This window comes from Eurytemora carolleeae, unplaced genomic scaffold (genome assembly GCF_000591075.1).
Source record: "Eurytemora carolleeae unplaced genomic scaffold, Eaff_2.0 scaffold1445, whole genome shotgun sequence".
NCBI lineage: Eukaryota > Metazoa > Arthropoda > Copepoda > Calanoida > Temoridae > Eurytemora > Eurytemora carolleeae.
The window spans coordinates 34,284-56,884 of NW_019397329.1; the positions used below are offsets into that span (position 1 = coordinate 34,284).

The 22,601-nt window shown below is 31.3% G+C and overlaps 2 protein-coding genes across 25 annotated transcripts; both read right to left on the reverse strand.

Moving 5' to 3' along the window:
* Positions 1–7,752: 7,752 nt before the first annotated feature.
* LOC111713541 (uncharacterized) lies at positions 7,753–10,756 on the reverse strand. Of its 24 annotated transcripts, none has more exons than XR_002767733.1 (5): positions 10,702–10,756; positions 9,836–10,140; positions 8,881–8,932; positions 8,579–8,595; positions 7,753–7,913 (listed from the first exon to the last, which is right to left on the reverse strand). XR_002767733.1 is itself a non-coding variant. In XM_023488424.1 (3 exons), exons 1-2 carry the CDS (start codon positions 10,728–10,730, stop codon positions 9,846–9,848), a joined length of 324 nt encoding a protein of 107 aa, XP_023344192.1. In that variant the 5' UTR covers positions 10,731–10,750; the 3' UTR covers positions 7,753–7,893; positions 9,836–9,845. The 24 variants fall into 24 exon arrangements, 6 of the variants coding, with proteins under 6 accessions (XP_023344192.1, XP_023344188.1, XP_023344187.1 ...); XR_002767731.1 differs by having other exon boundaries at positions 7,753–7,919; XR_002767725.1 differs by having other exon boundaries at positions 7,753–7,938.
* Positions 10,757–10,934: 178 nt separating this feature from the next.
* LOC111713542 (BTB/POZ domain-containing protein 17) lies at positions 10,935–21,218 on the reverse strand. The gene is made up of 12 exons (XM_023488426.1): positions 20,965–21,218; positions 20,219–20,290; positions 19,489–19,539; positions 19,209–19,320; positions 18,406–18,485; positions 17,975–18,069; positions 17,458–17,537; positions 15,823–15,902; positions 15,127–15,170; positions 13,432–13,605; positions 12,507–12,596; positions 10,935–11,077 (listed from the first exon to the last, which is right to left on the reverse strand). The coding sequence occupies exons 1-12, from the start codon at positions 20,980–20,982 to the stop codon at positions 10,963–10,965; spliced, it is 1,011 nt and encodes a 336-aa protein (XP_023344194.1). The 5' UTR covers positions 20,983–21,218; the 3' UTR covers positions 10,935–10,962.
* Between the last annotated feature and the right edge of the window lie 1,383 nt (positions 21,219–22,601).

The window sequence follows — 22,601 nt, forward strand, 5'->3', positions numbered from 1 at the left end:
ATATTGTATTACAAGGGATAAATTGTATTACAAGGGATATCCTGTATTACAAGGAATATATTGTATTACATGGAATATATTGTATTACAAGGAATATCTTGTTTATTACAAGGAATATATTGTATTACAAGGAATATACTGTATTACAAGGAATATATTGTATTAAAAGGGATATATTGTATTACAAGGGATATCTTTTATTACAAGGGATATCTTTTATTACAAGGAATATCTTGTATTACAAGGAATATCTTGTATTACAAGGAATATATTGTATTACAGGGAATATCTTGCATTACAAGGAATGTCTTGAATTAAAAGGGATATATTGTATTACAGGGAATATATTGTATTACAAGGAATATATTGTATTAAAAGGAATATATTGTATTACAAGGAATATATTGAATTACAAGGAATATCTTGTATTACAAGGGATATATTGTATTACAAGGAATATATTGTATTACAAGGAATATATTGTATTAAAAGGAATACATTGTATTACAAGGAATATATTGTATTACAAGGAATACATTGTATTACAAAGAATATATTGTATTTAAAGGAATATATTTTAATACAAGGAATGTCTTGAATTATAAGGGATATCCTGTATTACAGGAAATATATCGTCTTGCAAGGAATATCTTGTATTACAAGGAATATATTGTATTACAAGGGATATCTTTTATTACAAGGGATATATTGTATTACAAGGGATATCCTGTATTACAAGGAACATATTGTATTACAAGGAATATCCTATATTACAATTGGAATATATTGTATTACAAGGAATATCTTGTAAAACAGGGAATATATTGAATTACAAGGTATATCTTGTATTACAAGGAATATATTGTATTTCAAGGAATATATTGTATTACAAGGAATGTCTTGAATTACAAGGGATATCCTGCATTACAGGGAATATATTTTATTACAAGGAATATATTTTATTACAAGGGATATCTTGTATTACAAGGGATATCTTGTATTACATGGAATATCTTGTATTACAAGGAATATCTTTTATTACAAGGAATATCTTTTATTACAAGGAATATCTTGTATTACAAGGGATATCTCGTATTACAAGGAATATCTTGTAATACAAGGGATATCTTGTATCACAAGGGATATCCTGTTATTACAAGGGATATTTTGTATTACAAGGAATATCTTGTATTAGAAGGGATATCCTGTATTACAAGGAATATATTGTATTAGAAGGGATATCCTGTATTACAAGGAATATATTGTATTACAAGGGATATCCTATATGGATGGCGTTAACAAATTTTTATCTTTTATAATTTGACTAAAAGCTGTGTTTAACAATAGAATTATTTTCTAATATTTATACATTTTCTAAATCTAAATGTTAAATCCGAAACTTGACGCGGCAGTCAATGTTTTTGCTTGCGCTTTGAAAACGTGGCTGCAAGAATCTGTCAAGAAACTTGGGAAAAACAGAGAGAGCGCAGAAAGCGAGAGAGATAGAGAGAATGTACCCACTCATCAGACCTAGAGGAGTGTCGATTTCACCCCTAGAGGAGTGTCGATTTAGATCCAAAAACATTATAAATTATGATATAATAAAACTTCTAATGCTGAGCTCTCAGAGGTTTTTTTGCAAAACAGGACGGTACGATAAATGAATGATCACCCTCATTTTTTGTTTAATTGATACATCCGAATAATGATAAATGATTGTGATAAAAAAGTGTGGAGGGGGGGGGGAAGAGATAATCATATATTCTATCTAGTGGAAAAGTGGTTTGATTTTATTTGGGATGACATAAGTTAGTAAAAGTAAGAGAAAAAATGGGTAAATNGGCTAGGGGCTGGAATATTATGATAAATTGATAGCTACGATATATAAAGATTATTCAGTGGTAAAGTGGAAATTTTCATTAACATTTTCACTTTCTCTCCCTCTTTGCAATATTCTGCTAGATATTAAGGCAAGAAATAGAGATGCTTTTATTGTTGTATTCATTCAACAATTCTGCGAACTAGAAATTTAATCAAAATCTTCAGAACGCTTCTGTCAGAAATTTGATTTGTTCTTTAAGAAGAATTGGAAAATAAATTTTAGTCTCTGTATATTCAGAAGAATTGTAAACAAACAGTATTACAGGGCGGAATCAATTTCGAATATTTAAGTGATAGAAATTCTGTGATTTCGAACAGTCGAAACGTACATGCCTTCTGTTCAGAATTACGAACAAAATCTCAGGGTTTCTTATAAAAATTTCATAAAATCTCAATCAGCGGTTTGATATTATAATCTGAGTTGGGAATTTTTCTGTTTTGCATACTCATAATCCTCGATTGCTTGATCTCGATATTCGCATTGGACAATTTTAATTAAGATTAAATTAATCTGCAGATTAACGAAAGATCCAGATCAAGCACTGATCTCAATATCCTCAATGCAAGATGTTCCCCCCCTCTGTGCAAAATGATATTATAATATAGAGTTTAACGAGGAATTTAAACATGAATATTTTCTTTAGTTTTGTTTAAATTTTGTCCAAGTTTATTTGGGTTGTGAGACTAAATCTTGAATACAAACGAGCAGATTAGAAACTTAGAAATAAGAAAAGAGAGAAATCATCAAGATATGCAACAGAATATAAAACATGCGAGATTTCCGTCAAAGCGCGGAGTGCAGGGGGGGGGGTCATGAAAAACTACTTTTTAAAAAAACAGCATGTTTTGCATGTAACGTTGTATGTTAGGTTTTCGAAGCAACACTTTGTATCTTTATTACTATTTCATTGAAAATGACAAACTCTTAAGATTAGAAACTTAGAAATAAGAAAAGAGAGAAATCATCAAGATATGCAACAGAATATAAAACTTGCGAGATTTCCGTCAAAGCTCGGAGTGCAGGGGAGGGGGGGTCATGAAAAACTACTTTGGTAAAAAAAACTGCGGGGTTTAGTGTAGATTTAAAGGTTTTAAAAAACAACACAGTTTAAACAATATATTATAATTAAAATGAGGAATAGAAAGACGACTTCTAGACTTGAGTTATGATTTCAAATAGTTCAAACTATCATGAAATCTAGCAATGTGATTTTCAAGCATACAACTATATATTCTTTATAGCAACCTCAAATATAATAAAAATTGGTTAAATGTTGTATTCCTCTAGTCCACAGTTTTATATGTCTCACTGTACTATGTACGTCAACAGATTCCAGACAAGTGTAAAAAAATGGAATTCTTTTCACATATACAGGCATCAGATAGATATAAACGATATTTAATATTATTTTTTAAAAGCTTTCCAGAAATGCAATTGTTTTTCTATTTAAGCGCTAATATATCAGTTTCTTTTTTGTGCAATTTGAATTAGCAGGGTTACCCACAAAGGATAAGCTGTAAAAGGCGACCTCAAACTCATAAAATATCTATTTTGAAGGTTGAATTTGGTCTCTCATGCCTTAAAAAAGAATTACTAAACTATATTGCCATTAAAAGATATCCAGTTGTACAGTGTACAGAGTACAGTGTACACTGTACACTGTACACTGTGCAGGGAACTAACATTTAACTAGCATTTAAAACAGAAGTCACTGAAGTTTCATCTTTTGCATGTAACGTTGTATGTTAGGTTTTCGAAGCAACACTTTGTATCTTTATTACTATTTCATTGAAAATGACAAACTTTTTGCAACATCAAACAATTATAATTAGTAGTAAATTATAAGAAACATTTATAACAGAAAAAATTGAAAAAATCAGAACTCATTCAGTAATAAATGAATTTAAAAAACCTAGGGGAAGGTAGATTTTTCAAAACACAAGGATATGGGTAATTGGGTATCGAAAGATATTACAGTGATAACTAGAAAACTTTGGAATAGGAAGTCGACTTTTAAACTCAAGATATGACTTTTAATTTCGCATTGAACATGGGGCACAGAAATTGTGCAATGTAAATATAGACCCATTTTACTTAATAAGTAATTTATTAGCTTTCAAATGCACTTTAGAAATGCTACAATGTCGTCTTCCTATTCCACAGTTTTCTGGTTATGACTGTACAGAAACTGTTCTGCTAACGGCTTGAGAACTTGTTTTTTTGATACTCTGACAAATATCTTTAAACTACGTTTTATTGCTAATTAGTTGCATAATTTTCAAGGGATCTTCAAAAATTTAACATTTCTGAAAGAAGACGCATATTTTAATTTATTTTGACGAATTTTCAGACTTTTTTCAAGATCGTTCGTGAAAGGTTGGCTAAAATCGTTCAAAACGACAATTTTTCAGATATCTGTTCGTTTTTTTCTGTATCTTATTAACGACGTTAACAGTGGATATTTCAGAAACTTTCAACATTGCCAGTCCTTTTGTTAAGGATTATTTTATGTAGAAAAAGCGGAGGAAATTGTAAGACAACAATCAAAAGCATAAAACTTGTAAAACAAGTTCATTGCATTTGAGCAGAAATATTGTCACTGTTATTTCAAACCCCATTCGTTTGATCTTGTTTTATTAGCGGTTATTTTCGTTTCAAGATCAACGGTTTTTGCCGTTTGTAACACCATCGCTAGTTAATTTTTAATAACATGCCTTTTGCAATGGAACGTAACCCATCTCTAATTTTGTGATTGTTTAACAAAGAAAACTGGTAAATGCTACTTTCAAATCATAAATCATAAGCTAGTCGTCTTTTGTGGACATTTATCACTTAACCGTAATTTCCTGACTTTTCTACTTACAAATAATGAAAAATGGTAATAGTTCAATCTTCACTCTGCTTTTCTATAATAGTCCCCACCCTGCCTTTCTAGTAGTCCCTACCCTGCCTTTCTAGTAGTCCCTACCCTGCCTTTCTAGTAGTCCATACCCTGCCTACCACCCTGCCTTTCTAGTAGTCCCTACCCTGGCTTTCTAGTAGTCCCCTACCCTGCCTTTCTAGTAGTCCCTACCCTGCCTTTCTAGCAGTCCCTACCCTGCCTTTCTAGTAGTACCTACCCTGCCTTTCTAGTAGTCTTCACCCTGCCTTTCTAGCAGTCACCACCCTGCTCATATTGGAGCACATCGAGAGTAAAGAACCTTATTATACAACCTTGGGATTAACGCTGTACATATACTTTTATTTATTTTCTTCAACTGTAAATTTGTTTCTTTGCCCAATCATTAAAAGCCCACAAAAAGAATTCTTAACTTATCGCACAACATTAAAAATGGCCAAGACTAGTTATTTTTCTTCAAAATTTACAGAATACTCAAAAGACATCAAAAAGACCTGGTCTTTACTAAACTCTATTATATCTTCTAAGAAAAAAAGTCATTCAGTTCCTGAAATTTTCACTGATGATGAAAAAAGTTTTGTGGGATCTGCTGAAATAGCAGAGGGTTTTAATGACTTTTTTGTGAACATTGGACCCAGATTGTCTAGTTATATTCCGGATTCTAATGTTAATTTTGAAACATATCTGAAGGAGCCATCCAAGGAAAATTTTGTGTTTGCAAATATTACACCAGAAATTATTCTTGAAACAGTGAGTAAACTTAAACCTAAAAACAGTTCAGGTAAGGACAATATTTCTACCAAGCTACTGAAGGAAATAATTGAAAGTATTGTCTATCCTATAGCGCATTTGTTTAACCTTTCTTTTAAAACAGGATATATCCCTAGTGATTATAAATGTGCAAAAATAATTCCTATCTTTAAAACTGAACAAAAAGATAAATTTAATAACTACAGACCAATTAGTATTCTACCAGCGCTAAGTAAACTTCTTGAAAAAATAGCTGCGACTCAAATGTTTAAATATCTTAACAAGTTTGAGATTTTCTATCAACATCAATATGGATTTAGACCACAACATAATACTAATCAACCTTTACTACACCTAATGAATAAAATTTACGAAAATCTTAATAAACCCCAACCAGAATTTACACTGGGAATTTTTTTAGATCTTAAGAAAGCTTTTGACTGTTGCAACTTAGATATTCTTTTAAAAAAACTAGAGTATTACGGTTTTAAAAATGTAGCTAACACATGGTTTCAAAACTATTTAGTAAATAGGACTCAATATGTTTGTATAAATGGTATTTTTTCTAAAGAAAAAACAATTTTATGTGGTGTTCCTCAGGGAAGTGTTCTTGGGCCCCTACTTTTTCTCATATACATAAACGATTTGCCTTTAGCAACGTCTTTTTTTACTAATCTATTTGCTGATGACACTAGTTTTCTAAAATCATCTCCACATATCGAAACTTTAGTAATTGATGCGAACTTTGAACTAAAAAAGGCAGCTACATGGTTTCAGGCAAACCGTTTAACACTAAATGTTTCCAAAACAAAGTTTATGATATTTAGGAATAAAAATATGCATTTTAATCCTGAGAACTGCAAATTAAAAATTGGAAATGAGATACTAGAAAGAATAGGAACTAACTGTACAAATAAATATTTCAAATTTGTTGGACTCAAAATTGATGAATTTTTAAATTGGGACTATCAAATTGAACATGTTTCCAATAAGATTGCTAGCTCAATTTTTGCTCTGAATCAGATTAAAAACATTTTACCGTTAAACATTCGTCTACTAGTCTATAATGCACTTGTAAGGCCACATATTGAGTATGGAATTATAACATGGGGGGGTGTAAAAAATGCTAAACTACAGAAAATCAAGTCTTTGCAAAAAAGGGCAATTAGAGCAGTAAATAATAGTTCATTTAAGGCACATTCAGATCCAATATTTTTCAGATTAGAACTCCTAAATTTTGATGATACATATAAACTAGGTGTTCTATCTTTTATGCATTAATACTTTTATGAAAACCTTCCAGCTTCCTTCCATGATATGTTTAATTCTTTAGCTGAACCAAATAAAACAAAACCATATAAAATTGAACGAGTTCTCTTTAAAACTCTAGAATGTTTTCCCTCTGCTTTATTTCCAAAAATATGGAATTCGATTGAATTAGAGCTGAAAGAAACTAAAACTGCAAAATCGTTTAAAAGAAAAGTCGCCAAGATCTATTTAGATAGTTATGCAAATTATATCTGTAAAAAAAACTGTGTATCATGTGGATAAACTTAGTCTTTACTATCTTCTTCACCCTGTAATTCATAAACATGATTTTAGTAACTTAGGTTACCCTCTGTTCCAACCCTTACGCTGAGTATCCTCCCTTTCCCTTATACTCCCTCACCTCCTCCTTACCTTTTTCCCGAGTTATCATCAATCTTATGTTTAAAATGTACAATGTACATTGTTTTTATCTGCAATTCTCATTCGTTTATAGTAGGTCAACCAATTAAAACAACCTATCTGGTTAGGCGGGTCCAAACTACATAGTAAAATGTGATTTTTTTATTAGTATTATCTCATGCTTTTTAGTTGAATATAAATATGAAAAAATATGAACCTTAGAAATGTAATTTTCAGGTTGTCTCTACAGTCTCATCCTTTATGGAAAACCCTGTAGTAGCCCTCACCCTGCTTATCTAACAGCCCCCCCCCCTCCCCCCCTATCTAGAATGTGAATATCATAAAATTAACTTATCTCATTTTACTACACCATGAAGAAGAATAGAACTCGTAATCTTGGTTTATTCAGTGATATATGCAGATTTCTTTAGCTCCTGATTAGTGGGGGCCTTACAGGGGATATTTCTTTGAAATATACGAATATTAATTAAACGTTTTAATTAACTGATTGCCCTTATTTAAAATCTGCTTACAAAACCATCTAAATAAAAGATAATTTCTGAATTTATATTTCAACCTTGAATTTACGTTACAACAAAAGCTTAATCTAAAAACAAAATGATTAACAACAATTATGAAGAAAATCTGCACTGGTAAATATAGTAAACATTAAACTATCATATTTTGGCCTAAACTGAACTGCTCCATGAAACCCTAATACTTTATTTGAAATGTTGAACTTACGAAAGCATTTCAATATGAATTAAATATTAGTAATTTCGAACAAAATGATCGTAATTTCGAACAAACTTATTTTAATTTCGAACTAAATTATTGTAATTTTGGACAAAATTTTCGTAATTTCGAACAAAATTATTATAATTTAGTACAAAATTATTGTAATTTCAAACTAAAATATTTAATTTCGAACAAAATGATCGTAATTTCGAACAAAATTATTGTAATTTCGAACAAAATAATCGTTATTTCGAACAAAACTATTGCATTTTCGAACAAGATAACTGTAATTTCAAACAAAATTAACGTAATTTCGAACAAAATTATTGTAATTTCGAACAAAATGATTGTTATTTCGAACAAAATTATTCTAATTTCGAACAAAATAATCGTTATTTCGAACAAAATAATCGTTAGTTCGAACAAAATTATTGTAATTTTGAACAAAATGATCGTAATTTCGAACAAAATTATTTTAATTTCGAACAAAATTATTTTAATTTCGAACAAAATTATTATAATTTCGAACAAAATTTTTGTAATTTCGAAAAAATTTTTTGTAATTTTGAACAAAATTATCGTAATTTCGAACAAAATAATTATTATTTCGAAATGCTTTCGGAAAATTTAATTTAACCAACAAAATGCTAGGTTTCATCTGATGGGTGTTCCATGAAATTTGACAATTGAAAGACAACCTGAAGATCGTCTATGATGGTACAAAAATGCAGCATTTATTCGTCAACCTCATTTAAAAATAAAATTCTTGATTTAATAATCCCAAAATATCCAAAGACATGGAATTTCCAACATGTGGTCTGCCTTTTCAGTGCTTTCCAAATTCCAGTATCACAAGAAGGTTGACGAACAAATGCCACAAATAATTAGAAAAATCGAAGACGATCCTTCAGCCGCCTGTTAGCTGTCATTTTTCATGAGACACCTATATTAATGTGTCGAATTGGCAACGTAAATCTCACAGCTAGACGTATACACTTAAAAATGTGCAAAATGTTTGTAGTTATTTTACATTTTACATTTTACAATTAGAATAAAAATTTATGAATATTAGTTAATTTTCAGGTTTTCCTAATACTTTTTTATTCTTTTTGTGCTAAATTTGCCGGCAGCGACTCCTGAACGATTTGAAGACTGGAAAAATTTTAAAAATTTAAAATTTAAAAATTTTAAATTTGGTTAAAAACTGCATATTTCCAATATATATTATATATGCCAAATAGTAAAATTTAACTTTGCAAACTAAGTTCATAAAAAGGCGATTAATGAAATTAATAGTTCACTAGAAAATGTATGTTACCATCCAAATGACATTTATGCAGGTTAGAAAAGTCTTTTGCGTCAAAAAAATACCTTTACATCTACACCAAGTCTTCAAAATTGTAAAATACAGTACTGTACTGTACTGTACTGTACTGTACTGTACTGTACTGTGAGAAATAAATAATCACCCCCAAATGGACATTTATCTGAACTTAGACACTGTACACTGTACACTATATTACGTAAAATATCATAAACACGGCATTCAGTACACAGTACAAGCATCAAAGAGTGAGCGCTACTAAACTTAAGTTCATGATCTTTTAAGTTTACTATAAAGTAACAGTTAAGTACTCTTGATGCTGTACACTGTCCACTATACACACATTTAAACTGTACACTGTACTTTTCACACTGCATTCTGTACATTGTATACTGTACACTTTACACTGTACACTTTTCACTGTAAACTGAACACTGTACACTGTACAGTGTACACTGAATAGTGAACACTGAACACTTTACACTGTACACTGTACACTTTACACTGTACACTTCACACTGTACACTGAACACTGAACAATGTACAGTGTACAGTGTACAATGGAAGAACTTACTCTTCCATGTTCAAGGAATAGATAAAGACCCAGCTCTATGCAACGGAGTAATTGTTACAAGGATCTTTAAACTCTCACGACTTTCTCCAGACAAAAATCTACTCCGTGTTTTCATGTCGTTCAACGCGTCAAAACACAACAAATCGTCAAAATTGACGATTTGATCATCCTCGCCGAAAATATAGTTTTTAGTCCGGACATGACGAATATGTTCGAATCCGTCCTGGTCTCCTACCACGAGAATACCGATCTTAACTCTCTTCTCATCGAACTTCTCCCGAGTAGATATACTCACTCGAACCGTCCTGAAAACATAATTTAGAAAAATACATTTTTATATTTTATATATTATACTTCGCCCATATATATATTTGTTATTTTTTTTTAGGGAACCCATGGGTTGGGTACCCTGTGGGTAAAATAGATTTTTTTTTAAATTCTATTTTTAAAAAAAATAACGGGCAACGCAGAGCACTTCAGCTAGTAGTACAGGGTGTCCCATTAACATGGGAATTAAAAGACCGTCTTTAATTTCTGAAATTTTTTGCATGGCAAAGAAAGTGAGAACCAGAATACTGTGGAATGTGTAATTATATTAAAGCAATATTAAAGTGTATTTGATGTAGTTAGAAAGCAAACAGTTTTAATAGCAACTTATCAATTCACTTTTTATGTTAAATAAAACTGTCTAAACAAATGCTGTGTCTCATGTTCATTGGACTATTAGAGGTCATAACTTCAGCTAAAAGTAGTCTATTCCATGGTTTTCTGGTTCTCACTGTATAAAAATGTATGAAAATGTATAAAAAATTAAATTAATTAAAAAATGCCATACATTTATCTATTTTGAACGAATGAATTGATACCTGAGAACTCTATCAGGAACCTCCTTCATTGCCCCGCTAGTAAATATCAACCATACAATCCACCTGATTAGTAGATAGATAAACATTAATAATCCAATCAACCAAGATATCATATCAACTATTTAGTCAATTATTAGAAGTTCAGTTAAAAACTTTTAAATAGACAAAATAAGTTTATCCTATTTATTCCTCGCATGGAGATTAACAATTCAATACGCTCGTAATTTAAAAAATTTATCCTCCAATGAATAAAGAATGAAATTAACTTTTTGGATTTAACCGAGTCTTTAAATGATTTAAAATTGTATCTCCCCAAATCACCTGATTTTCTCCTGCATAGAAAGCCGTGGATTCAAAAGCCGAGAAATGCAAGGATCTAAATCAAAAGAATAATAATGCTTGTCATCCATTTATTTTCATGCGGATCCAGTTCCTGGTGGGTGGAACATTCCTGTAAAATAATGAATTTGGAGTTCTGCATATTTACAATGAAGGTTTGAACTTTTGTTTTTGTTATTTTTTTATGCCGAATTTGTTTGGTTTATTGCAGAGTACAATGAACAATGTCGACTTGAAATTAAGATTTCTATTCGCGATCGCAAAAATAGCGCAAAACTTATCTGTGCAAATTCAAAGTTTATTCTGTTGCAACCCAAAACAAAGATTCGCATCAGAAGACAACAAAATTTTCGCCAATGCCTCTGGTGTAATGGATATCAGAAGAATAATACAAATGTAGCGTATAACTCCGTAAACATTTACCCTGCGTTATCTCAAAGGCTAGTTTGTTGATAATAATGATACTAATAATAATTAACATAATTTTATTAATATCAAAACCAATATTTTAACAAAATTTTGCCAAACTTTCCTGAAATTATATAAAACGTTTTTGCGCAATTCGCATGGAAACCGGATTCTACTTGAAAGGTAACAGTTAAAGTTAGAATTGTTACTAAATAAGGGTCGCGATGCACCCTTTTAAAGCCTTGTAATATTTTAATTTAAGAAAAGTATTTCTTCTAATTTTTTTCCATAAAAAATCATTCACTGCACTTAGTTTAAATTCATTGCACTTGGTTTAAATTCATTGCACTTGGTTTGAATTCATTGCACATGATTTAAATTCACTACAATTGGTTTATCTTCATTGTACTCGGTTTAAATTCATTGCACTTGGCTTGAATTCACTGCACTTGGTTTAAATTCACTACACTTGGTTTAAGTTCATTGCACATGGTTTAAATTCACTGTACTTGGTTTAAATTCATTGCACTTGGTTTAAATTCATTGCACTTGGTTTAAATTCATTGCACTTGGTTTAAATTCACTACACTTGGTTTAAATTCATTACATTTGGTTTAAATTCACTACATTGGTTTAAATTCTTTGTACTTGGTTTAAATTCATTGTACTCGGTTTAAATTCATTGTACTTGGTTTGAATTCACTGCACTTGGCTTAAATTCACTACACTTGGTTTAAATTCACTACACTTGGTTTAAATTCACTACACTTGGTTTAAATTCACTACACTTGGTTTAAATTCATTGCACTGGGTTTTAATTCACTGTACTTGTTAAAAATTCATTGCACTTGGTTTAAATCAACTAAATGTCCCTAATTCTTGAAATAATGATGGGGGAGGTTGACCCACTATAAAACCTGGAATTAAGAATGGAGGAGGAGAGGGGGGGGGTGGTTAAAGTTAACCCCCCCCCTGCAATGATACATGGAAAGTTGAGGAAAGTATTCTAGTGAAAAAACTAGGGAGGGGGAGGGGTATAAAGTTACTTCATGAACTACCTGCAATGATACATAGGAAGTTGAGGAAAGTAATCAACTGAAAGACTGGCACAGTATTTATCCTCTGTATAAAGCCGGGGAGTCAGCAACCTTAACAATACATACAGATTAAATATCCAATTAGGATTAAATAACAGATTAGTATTAAATAACGGATTAGGATGAAACAACAGATTAGGATTAAATAACAGATTAGGGTTAAATTACAGATTAGAATTAAATAATACATAGGGATTATATGACAGATTAGGATTAAATAATACATAGGGATTAAATACCAGATTAGGATTAAATAACAGATAAAGATTTAATACCAGCTTAGGATTAAATACCAAAAAGAATTAAATAACAGATTAGAGTTAAACAACAGATAAGGATTAAATAAAATATTAGGGCTAAATAATAGATTAGGGTTAAAAAACAGATTATGATTAAATAACAGATTATGATTAAATAACAAAATTATGATTAAATAACAGATTAGGATTAAATACCAGATAGGATTAAATAACAGATTAGAGTTGAATAACAGATTAGAATTTAATAACAGATTAGGATCATATAACAAATTAAGATTTAAGAACAGATAAGGATTAAATAACAGATTATGATTAAATACCAGATTAGGATTAAATAACAGATCAGGATTTAGTGGAACAAATTATTTTAGTTGGGAAATTATAATAAGAGGGGAAAAACGAGCCAGTTGATGTCTGATTTTTCATTATCCAAGAGCACAAATCCTCGAGTTCTCAAATTTATCAAAACAGTAGTGTCTGAAACTTTTTACCAAAAAATTAACTTTCTTCTCAACAATATTTACTTTCTACCTTTCAGCCAATGAAACATTAAAAAAACACATAAATTCTTCAATAAATAAGATGGTCAAGTAAAAATATATCTCACAATAACTACCATTCCCTACCTATCTCCTCCGCTTAGTTTCAAAATGTTTTTTATCGCACCTTCACGACTCCTAAATATCAGGCATATTTTACAATTTCTCAGGGATATATTTTCTTTCAAATCATCTCCCCTCCCATTTAAATGAAAACATATTGCAAGGGGGGGGGGGTGATCAAGAGAGATGAAGTTTGAACTTTGCCACAAAATCTATTTTTCGACTTTCTATGACTGTACAATGTACATCATTCCTGAGTGAAAACCTTTTATATTTTAAAATTAGATTTTTTGGTATATAAGAATCCATAGGTTGAACTATATTAGGTCTACGACTTGGCTATTTGCTTTAAAGATAGTTTGTTAATGGTATATTCAATATTTTGGCAAAATAAATAATTAGTCTACATCTGCAGGGAACATTTATTAGTGACTTAAAGGGACTGTAAAGGGAAAATGTAAAAGGGACTGTACTACATCACCAAACATGAAAACTTTAGAATGAGATATCCTTAATCCCGATTACTTAATCTGAGTATCCAATGGACACACTTGATTTTCTTCTTATTACTCTCTTTTTGGATGACCCAACTGCATAAAAGTTACTTTTGATAACAATTACAGATATGATACTATATCGATTGGACTAATATCCGATTCATCTGAAGTCAGCTGTTCACAAGCGGGCTTTTAGAGCATTTAAATAAATATAAATTTAATCATGTTAATATGAATTTAATAAAAAAACAAATTTTATCTCATTTGAGGACTATAGTCATTTTGAACATTAGTCTTTATAAACATTAATCCAAAACTTACGTTCGTTCAATCAATCATTATAGTTCAATTGATATGACACCATTAACACCAGAAATGCCAAACTAAAAACCGGTTTTTCAAAAGTTGAAGAACGCATCTAAACTTGACACGCTGATTGGTTGAATTTTAAACTTCTTTCTTGGATATCGAATGTGTATTAACATAATCTTGGGTTTAGTAAAACCAGGAGTTTAGGCGTTACTCTCGATATCCACCATTCTAAAGTTTTCAGAGCTGAAAACTTTAGAATGAAATATCCAGATATCCGATGGATTAGCTTCTCTGGAGTTTAAATTCATGTGGAGAACAAGCAATATTTAAACTGGATATTAACAAACTCTCCTTAATCCTGATATCCACCATTCTAAAGTTTTCAGCTCAGGTCAGAACTCCCACCAATGGTAGTGCAGTATAGAGGTCACGTGTCTCTGTCTGTATCAGGTGACCAGTATAGTGCAATCTCATTGGTGGGAGTTCTTGTAACGTAATTTGGACTTAAAACTAACATTATCAATCATGTATGTTAAAAAAAAAAAGAATAAAAATTAGGAAATAATAATTGGAGAAAACAAGTTACAGTTAAGTTTCTCTGGATTGGTTGTTTATTGGCTGAATATGATCTGATTAAACATACAATTTCTATATAAAATTGTATATAAATGAATTTAAGTATGAATTTGACACAGTTTTATATCAATTTCTCGAGACAGGAACATGAGGTATAACTTTCATGGGTCGTGCTAAAGAGCCTTTACCCACTTTCATTTTTCCTTTACAGTCACTTTAAGACTCAATAAACTCCGCTGAGTCGTCACCGAAGTCTCATCCTTTGTGGGTTACCCTGTATGGTTAAATTATGTCTTATACCAGTTTAAAAAAAATGGTTTAAAAATGTGAATATTCTCCATCCTTCTCCATCCTCTTACCCTGCTCCTCTAGCCAACTCTACTCAAACATAAGATCATTCAGCTGATCAGTTATCAACCTTCGATCATTCAACTAATCAACCAACTAATCAACCAATTGATCAACCAATTGATCAATCAAATGATCAACCAATTGATCAATCAAATAATAAACCATCTAATCAACCAAATGATAAACCATCTAATCAACCAGTTTATCAAGCACCTCGTAAAATGAAAAGTTTAACCTGTACAGTGAATAGTGTGCAATGCACGGTGTTTTAAATAGAATGTACATGTTAACTGTTAAAATAGGACTTTCCAGAACAGTAATAAAAATACTGTAAACATTTACTTTAAACTAATAAAATTAGTAGCTTTTAAAAAAGTTCAATTAAAAATGGTTTTACAATAGCTTTACACATTGTCACCATGGAGTATTGAATATAAGGGAGAAGGAATCTAACCACCCTGCCTTACCATATGGTTTAGACAAATATTTCTTATTCAAATGAAGTACCGTCTGCAAGGCATGTATAATCAGATGGTAGGGCGGGCTGGTCGATTCATTCTCCCTTACATTCCATACTCCATGTTAAAATTGTCAATAAGTGTACACTGTCAAAATTACTAATTAAATGTACATTGTTAAAATTAGTATTTTACTGTACACTGTAAAAATTAGTTTTTACCTGAACACTGTTAAAAATAATAATTTCATCATGAACCACTATATCACTGCAGGACAATAATCGGACTAAACTTTCTCCCTCTGAAAATGAACATCAGTTAAAAATGTTTTTTCCCCCTTGTTCTTTGTTTGGTATTTTTTCTCATTTTAATTTTTGCTTTTCCTTCTTCCTCTTTGTTCACATTACTTCTTCTTTTGTTTATTTTATTCCTTTCTATGTTTAACCATTCCTCCGCCCCTCTTTGATAACATTTTTCCCCAGAAGTTGGGCACGCTTTTGGGGGATTTTCTTCGCTGAATGATTTTTAGGGAAAAATAAATAAATGTCCAAATTATTCATTTTTGCCCCCTCAACACATCAAAACTTGATTCTTCTTGCTAAAATGAAAGCTTATTGAATAGAAGGGTAGCTTTCAGCTTGGTTCAAGAAGTGGCTCACTGGTCGATAACAATGTGTGACTAAATGTAGAATCCTCTCATCTGATAAATGTTGATTCTGATATTCTTCAATGTAGTGTTCAAGGCCCACTAGCCTTCTTAACAATCATTGATGATATAGATGGTGCTGCTACCTTGATCAAGCTGATCAAAAAATTTGCTGATAACACAAAGTTAGGTCAAACAATTATCAATGATAAAGACAGAGACAATCTCCAAGAATGCCTTTACCTAATTTGTAGTTGGGCCTCTAGAAGGGGAATGCGCTTCTATGTAAAAAACAAATTGGACGAAATAATCCAAAAGCAGAGTATTTTATGAACGGTGAAAAACTTTCAGAGTCTGGGACGAAATGTGACATTGGTGTAACGATTAACAATAATTAAAAACCCTCCAAACAATGCTCAGAAGCAGCCAGGAAGGCCAATGCTGTTCTGGGAATGATTCCACTACAGGGACCAACATGTATTTATAAACCTCTACAAGCAACATGTTAGAACTCACCTAAAAATTTTGTTCTCCAGCATGGTCCCCCTTGACCCAAATAGACATAATTTGTCTCGAACAGAGCTGTACGCTTGGTTTCTGGGCTGAGAAGCCAAGATTACAAGGATCGACTTCAAGAGCTCAAGCTACTCGCTTTAAAGGATCGCAGAATAAAACTGACAAGATCACAACTAACAAAATCCTAAATGGGTTTGACAAAGTTGACTCATCTACCTAGTTCAGACAAATCAACCTGAGGCCGAATTTAAAGTATTTGAGCGGCGGCATAAATTTAAACTGCGGCTCAAATATGGTTGGTTCCACTTAAAATTGTATGAAGTTTTTCAAGATTTAAGCCGACTCTCAATTGAAACCGGTTTTTGGGTGATTTGAGACGCGGAATTTCTTTAGTATCAGAGTACCAGATGTATGGAACAAACAACCAGTTCATATCAAAAGTTCAACCTTAATCAATATGTTCAAATTACGATATGATTATTATTGATTATCTATGCACAAGAACTGTTGATGCTATCTAAATCCTGCCTAGCAGAAGTCCTGATCAACAGTTTATTGCCTAGCAGAAATTCTCATAAAGTGCCCACTGGGATTGCTGAGAATCACCACAGAAGTAAGAAGAAACAAGTAAGTTTATCAACCCTTCTCCTCCCTTACACACAAAATTTTCTCTTTTAATTTACTTAAATATTACCTATATTTGGCCAGTCTATACTGTTTGACACGAGTTCATAATTCCACTTCAGAAAATCCAGACAAAGAGAGGACACATGACTGAATAAGTAATTTTTAGGATTATTATTATTATAATTAAAAGACAATGCGTCATTCAGTAAAGTTGGCGCCCACGCTCCTCAAATCAAACTATATATTTAGCCATAAATTATACATGTAAAAATTGATATTTATAATTACAGCAGATGATAACAGTTAATGACAGGGAGACGGAACTAGTCGAAACTATTTTCAGTCGGTCTCACAATCTACAATTACTGATAATTTACTCTCTGAACTTCTGACGTTTAATATAATTTGATTTTATATGGCTTAAATGAAAAAAAGAATAATTTAAAATACAACAGTAAAATTTGTTAAAAAGTAGTTACACAAGGTAGACTTATAATTGTCCACCCCTTATAATCGTAAATATTGCATAGCGAATAGTAGCTGAACTAAGTAGCTAGGCAAGTATAACTACATTTAAAGAATACCTGTATCCACAGTTAGTAGTAAACTGATACCAGGATACAACCTGGTTCCTCTTCCCTGCCAGGGACACATTCCGGGACATAAAGCTCAATCCCAGCTAGCCAATTAGTCAATTAGTCAATAAGTCAATCCATCAATCAATTCATGAATCCATCAATTTATCAGGCATCAATCAATCAATCTATGAATAAATCAATCCATCAATCTATCAATCAATGAATCCATCAGTGTATCCATCAAACAATTATTAAATTCAGGAATATAAAGCTCAACCCCAGCGTATCAATCAATCAATCAATCAATCAATCAATCAATCTATCAATCAAAAAATTCATCAGTCCATTTATCAATTACTCAGTCAATCAATTCTATCAAAAATCCGGAATGAATCAAACCATCAGAATCTCGATAAAGTAAAATGAAGTTTTAATACCTTCAGAAGATCTTTCACATTGTACTTATCCGCCAGTTGGAGGAGGGGAATCACATTGGCATAGTTCACATGTATCTTTCCTATAAACGGGGAGAAACATGATAAGAAATCAATTAAATTAATTGGTAATGGAAGGGCAAAGACCGGTAAGACGCGAGAATCAGCCCTGGCATGAGATAATGTCCTGGCGACTTCATTTTGGCCTTTTTTAATAGTTTGGACACTTTCCTTAACATTATTAAATTATGAAAGCAATTTAAACACTTGCCGTGGGTAAGCTTTGTCATTAAATAAGTTTTTAATTAATTTAATTTATACAAGAAAAAAGTGAGAAACAATAATCCGGTTCGACTGTTGTCATCTTCCTCTCTAAGAATTTAAAAAAAAAACTTAGATATGTAAAATTCATGTGATGATAATTCGTAATAGCATACTATTTAGAGGATTCTATCAAAATATTTTAATAAAATTGGTATTTCAGGCTGAAATACAGTAGCCCTGGAAAAATCTTTGGCCCGGGCAGATTCTCACGTCACGCCGTGTCCGAATATTAGGCATGAACTAAAATATTCAACAAACAATAATTCAAATATACAATTTTATTAGTAAGAAATCAATAATGAAGAAGTTGTTGTTTGTTTGTTTTTAGATATATCACAAGCTTTTGATTTATTGATAGAAATATATAAAAATTATTATTTAAACAGCTGAACCAAAGGGTAATATAGATTAAAGTTTTTTTTAATTTGACATTTTTTTTACAAGCGGGCAATTCAGCTAATTGGATATATAACTATAAGTACCTGTATACAGGTACTTAAGGAAGACTTCGAAAACAGCAGCACAGGCTGGACTTTCCATCAAGATAATTTTCTTCTCTTGACTTTCACTCCATTTAGAATTCATCAGCATCACCTAAACAGTTAGTTCATCTTTATAGGGCAGTTAATTCATTTTTATAGGGCAGACTTGGGAAGTTGCCGCTTGGGAAATTGCATATTTGTAAAGTTGCCACTTGGGAAAATACCCTTGGGAAGTTGCCGCTTGGGAAATTGAAAAGTATCTAACATCAACCAGGTTTACCTGGAAAACTTCTGAGCTAGCGCATAGTATAAGCCGGTGGGCTGGAAGCTCCTGAAAAAATGAAATGTTGTGTTTTTTCAAAAAAAATATTTTCTTTTGAATAAGTTGCCAATTTTATTATTAAGCATGAACATTTAAAGGGCCTGTAAGCGTAATTTCAAGTGACCCTCAATTCAAAGATGGCAATGTCTGATTTACAACGTTACCCTTGAAGGCTTTGTCTGATTAAGGTATTAATGTTTTTTTTCTTTAAACTATTTATTTTCATTGAAAGAGACTTGCGTAGCAGCATATATTCATCGCTTAAAAGAAGCAATGGAGAAACTCTAGGGTAACATTGTAAATCTGACATTTTCATCTTTGCATAGAGAGTCAATTGAAATTAGCTTACTAAAACCAGCTATTAAAACTGATACCCAATCAATCAGCATATTCACACTAACATGGTAATTCTCGGAACATAAAAGCAAGTTATTAAATTTGTTCAAAGGCGGGCGATAATCATTAAACAACCAGGGGGGGATATTTTTCTTTATATATTACCGCTTCATCTAAACGTGGACTGTTCAATTCACAGTAGTACCCTTTAAACCTTTCTCTAATTAAGGATAAATGAGATATCCAAATTTTTTTAGCTTAAAATTGTTTCTTATCAAGCTTGTCCTCCTATATTAAAACTGTTTGACCAAAAATTCGTTTATTTTTCCTGTTCTTTTGTAAATATGTTTACCTGATCTCCAACTACAAGAAGAACATCAGACATGAGACGCTCAGCGTAGATCCCGGCGATCTTTGTGATCACCTGCAGTAAGGGTTTACTTACAGGGACTGTTGTCGTGATTTCAAGTAAATCCACATTGAAAGAGTAGCATGGTACATTTTAAAGATTGTCTGATCAAAAACAAATGAAAAATTCTTTTTTTCTGTATTAAAATTTATTATTTCAAAAAGTGACTTGCGCATTTCTATTGCAAAATTATAAGACGACATATTCCACGTTATTGATCAGATATAGGTGCAGGTGCCCTTGTGAAGAAGACATGCATTTATTTATTTTAAATAACTGGTCACTTTAAATTAACATCAGTCCTATTTATACAAACATTTTGCTAGATTAAGTATTTGTTAATTTGGGCAGTAAATATTTTTTATTTTGAAAAGAAGTAAAAATAACAACAATAAATTTTTAAACCCTATTAGATAGCAAAAAATAAGATAAATTAAGAAAAAAACAAGGTTTAACTATACTGTAAACAATATTTCAAAGAGTTTATTGACAAAACAACAATTCGAAAAAAAGGAGAAGAAAGATACAATTATATTTTTACATTTTATACAAATTGGTGGTGGATTGTTTGCATTCTTCGACAGTAAACTAACAGCTTTTAGGAATAAGAATTATATATTTTCTAATAATATTTAAAATCTAATATTGTCCATGTCTAAACCTGACTACTCTTGTCTATATGTCTAAACCTGACTACTATTGTCCATGTCTATACCTGATTACTATTGTCCATGTCTAAACCTGACTACTATTGTCCATGTCTAAACCTGACTACTATTGTCCATGTCTAAACCTGACTACTATTGTCCATGTCTAAACCTGACTACTATTGTCCATGTCTAAACCTGACTACTATTGTCCATGTCTAAACCTGACTACTATTGTCCATGTCTAAACCTGACTACTATTGTCCATGTCTAAACCTGACTACTATTGTCCATGTCTAAACCTGACTACTATTGTCCATGTCTAAACCTGACTNATCGCCCCAAATCTCGGCGGACATTGACATGTGCCAAAATGGTTAATCTGGGGGTACGCCAACTAAACAGGTAAATGTAATACATTGTGATTATACTGTACACCATTTTTTATTTGATCAAAAGATTAGACGAATGCGACGTGTTTGTAGACAGTTTTATTTAAATAATTTCAATTTTGGTTTGGAATTAGATATCCTTAACAAGAAATTTGGCAAAATGTAATAGCAAACTTTAGGAAATATAGTTTTGAAATATGATGGACATCTAAACTTCTTGTAGATCCTAATAAAAACCTAGAATGTGTTAATACAAACCCAAAAACAATACACATACAAATACACAAATATGATGGACATCAAAAGTTCTTGTAGATCCTACAAAACCTTGCCTGTGTTAATACAAACCCAAAAACAATACACATCTCTAACATACAAACATTTTAACACTATGATTTAAATATATGTTAAATGACTGAAATTCAATTTGTTGCTCACCTTATCCATGAAAAGTTTGTTTAACTGTAAAACCAGTTTTCACCTGTCAACATCATCTTCTGAAATAGAATTAAACATAAATAGGTGACAGTACTGTACAAGACAGCACAGCATGTGATAGTATAGTACATGATAGTACAACATGTTATAATACAATACAATACATTGCGCGACATGACATTACAGTACATGGCAGTACTATTTGTAACAGTACAGTACGTTAAAATGCAGTACAGTACAGTATAGTGTACATGACAGTAAACTGTATTATGTCTATGTACAAAGATTAACAATGGACTTAAATCATAACAATATTAAAGCAAGTACATTGAACATGAATTTGTCTTTTTTCATTTGAAGGAAGTGTTTGCAGAAAAGTATTTTAAAATTCAAGATTCTTGATAAATAAATATATGATAACGATTTAATTCGCTTTTCTGTGGATAAAGTTTTAGTCTTAAAATAAAACCCTGCCTTAAATTTTGTAAGTTTTTGTTTTTTCCTAACCAAACATTTTTATTGGGAAAATGCTCGACTTGTGTACAGAGAAGTAGGTAGTAGTATTTAATAGGTCAAATCAATTTCTACTCTTGTTTTTCAACACAAAAAATCATTAAAAAAGAAGGAAATTTTGTACAGGTTTCTTTTTTATAGGGTAAAACTAGCTCAAAGAAAGAGTTCAAATTTTCTTTGCATTCACATTCATTTAATCATGAAGACTTCTCAACATATTTCAATTTATGTTGGTTAATTACCCACAACATTTAAGAACTAAAATAGAAAGTTTTATAGTTTAACAGAAATAACTTTTAATTCAATTTAAGTATCAAAAATAAGTTAAATGAACAC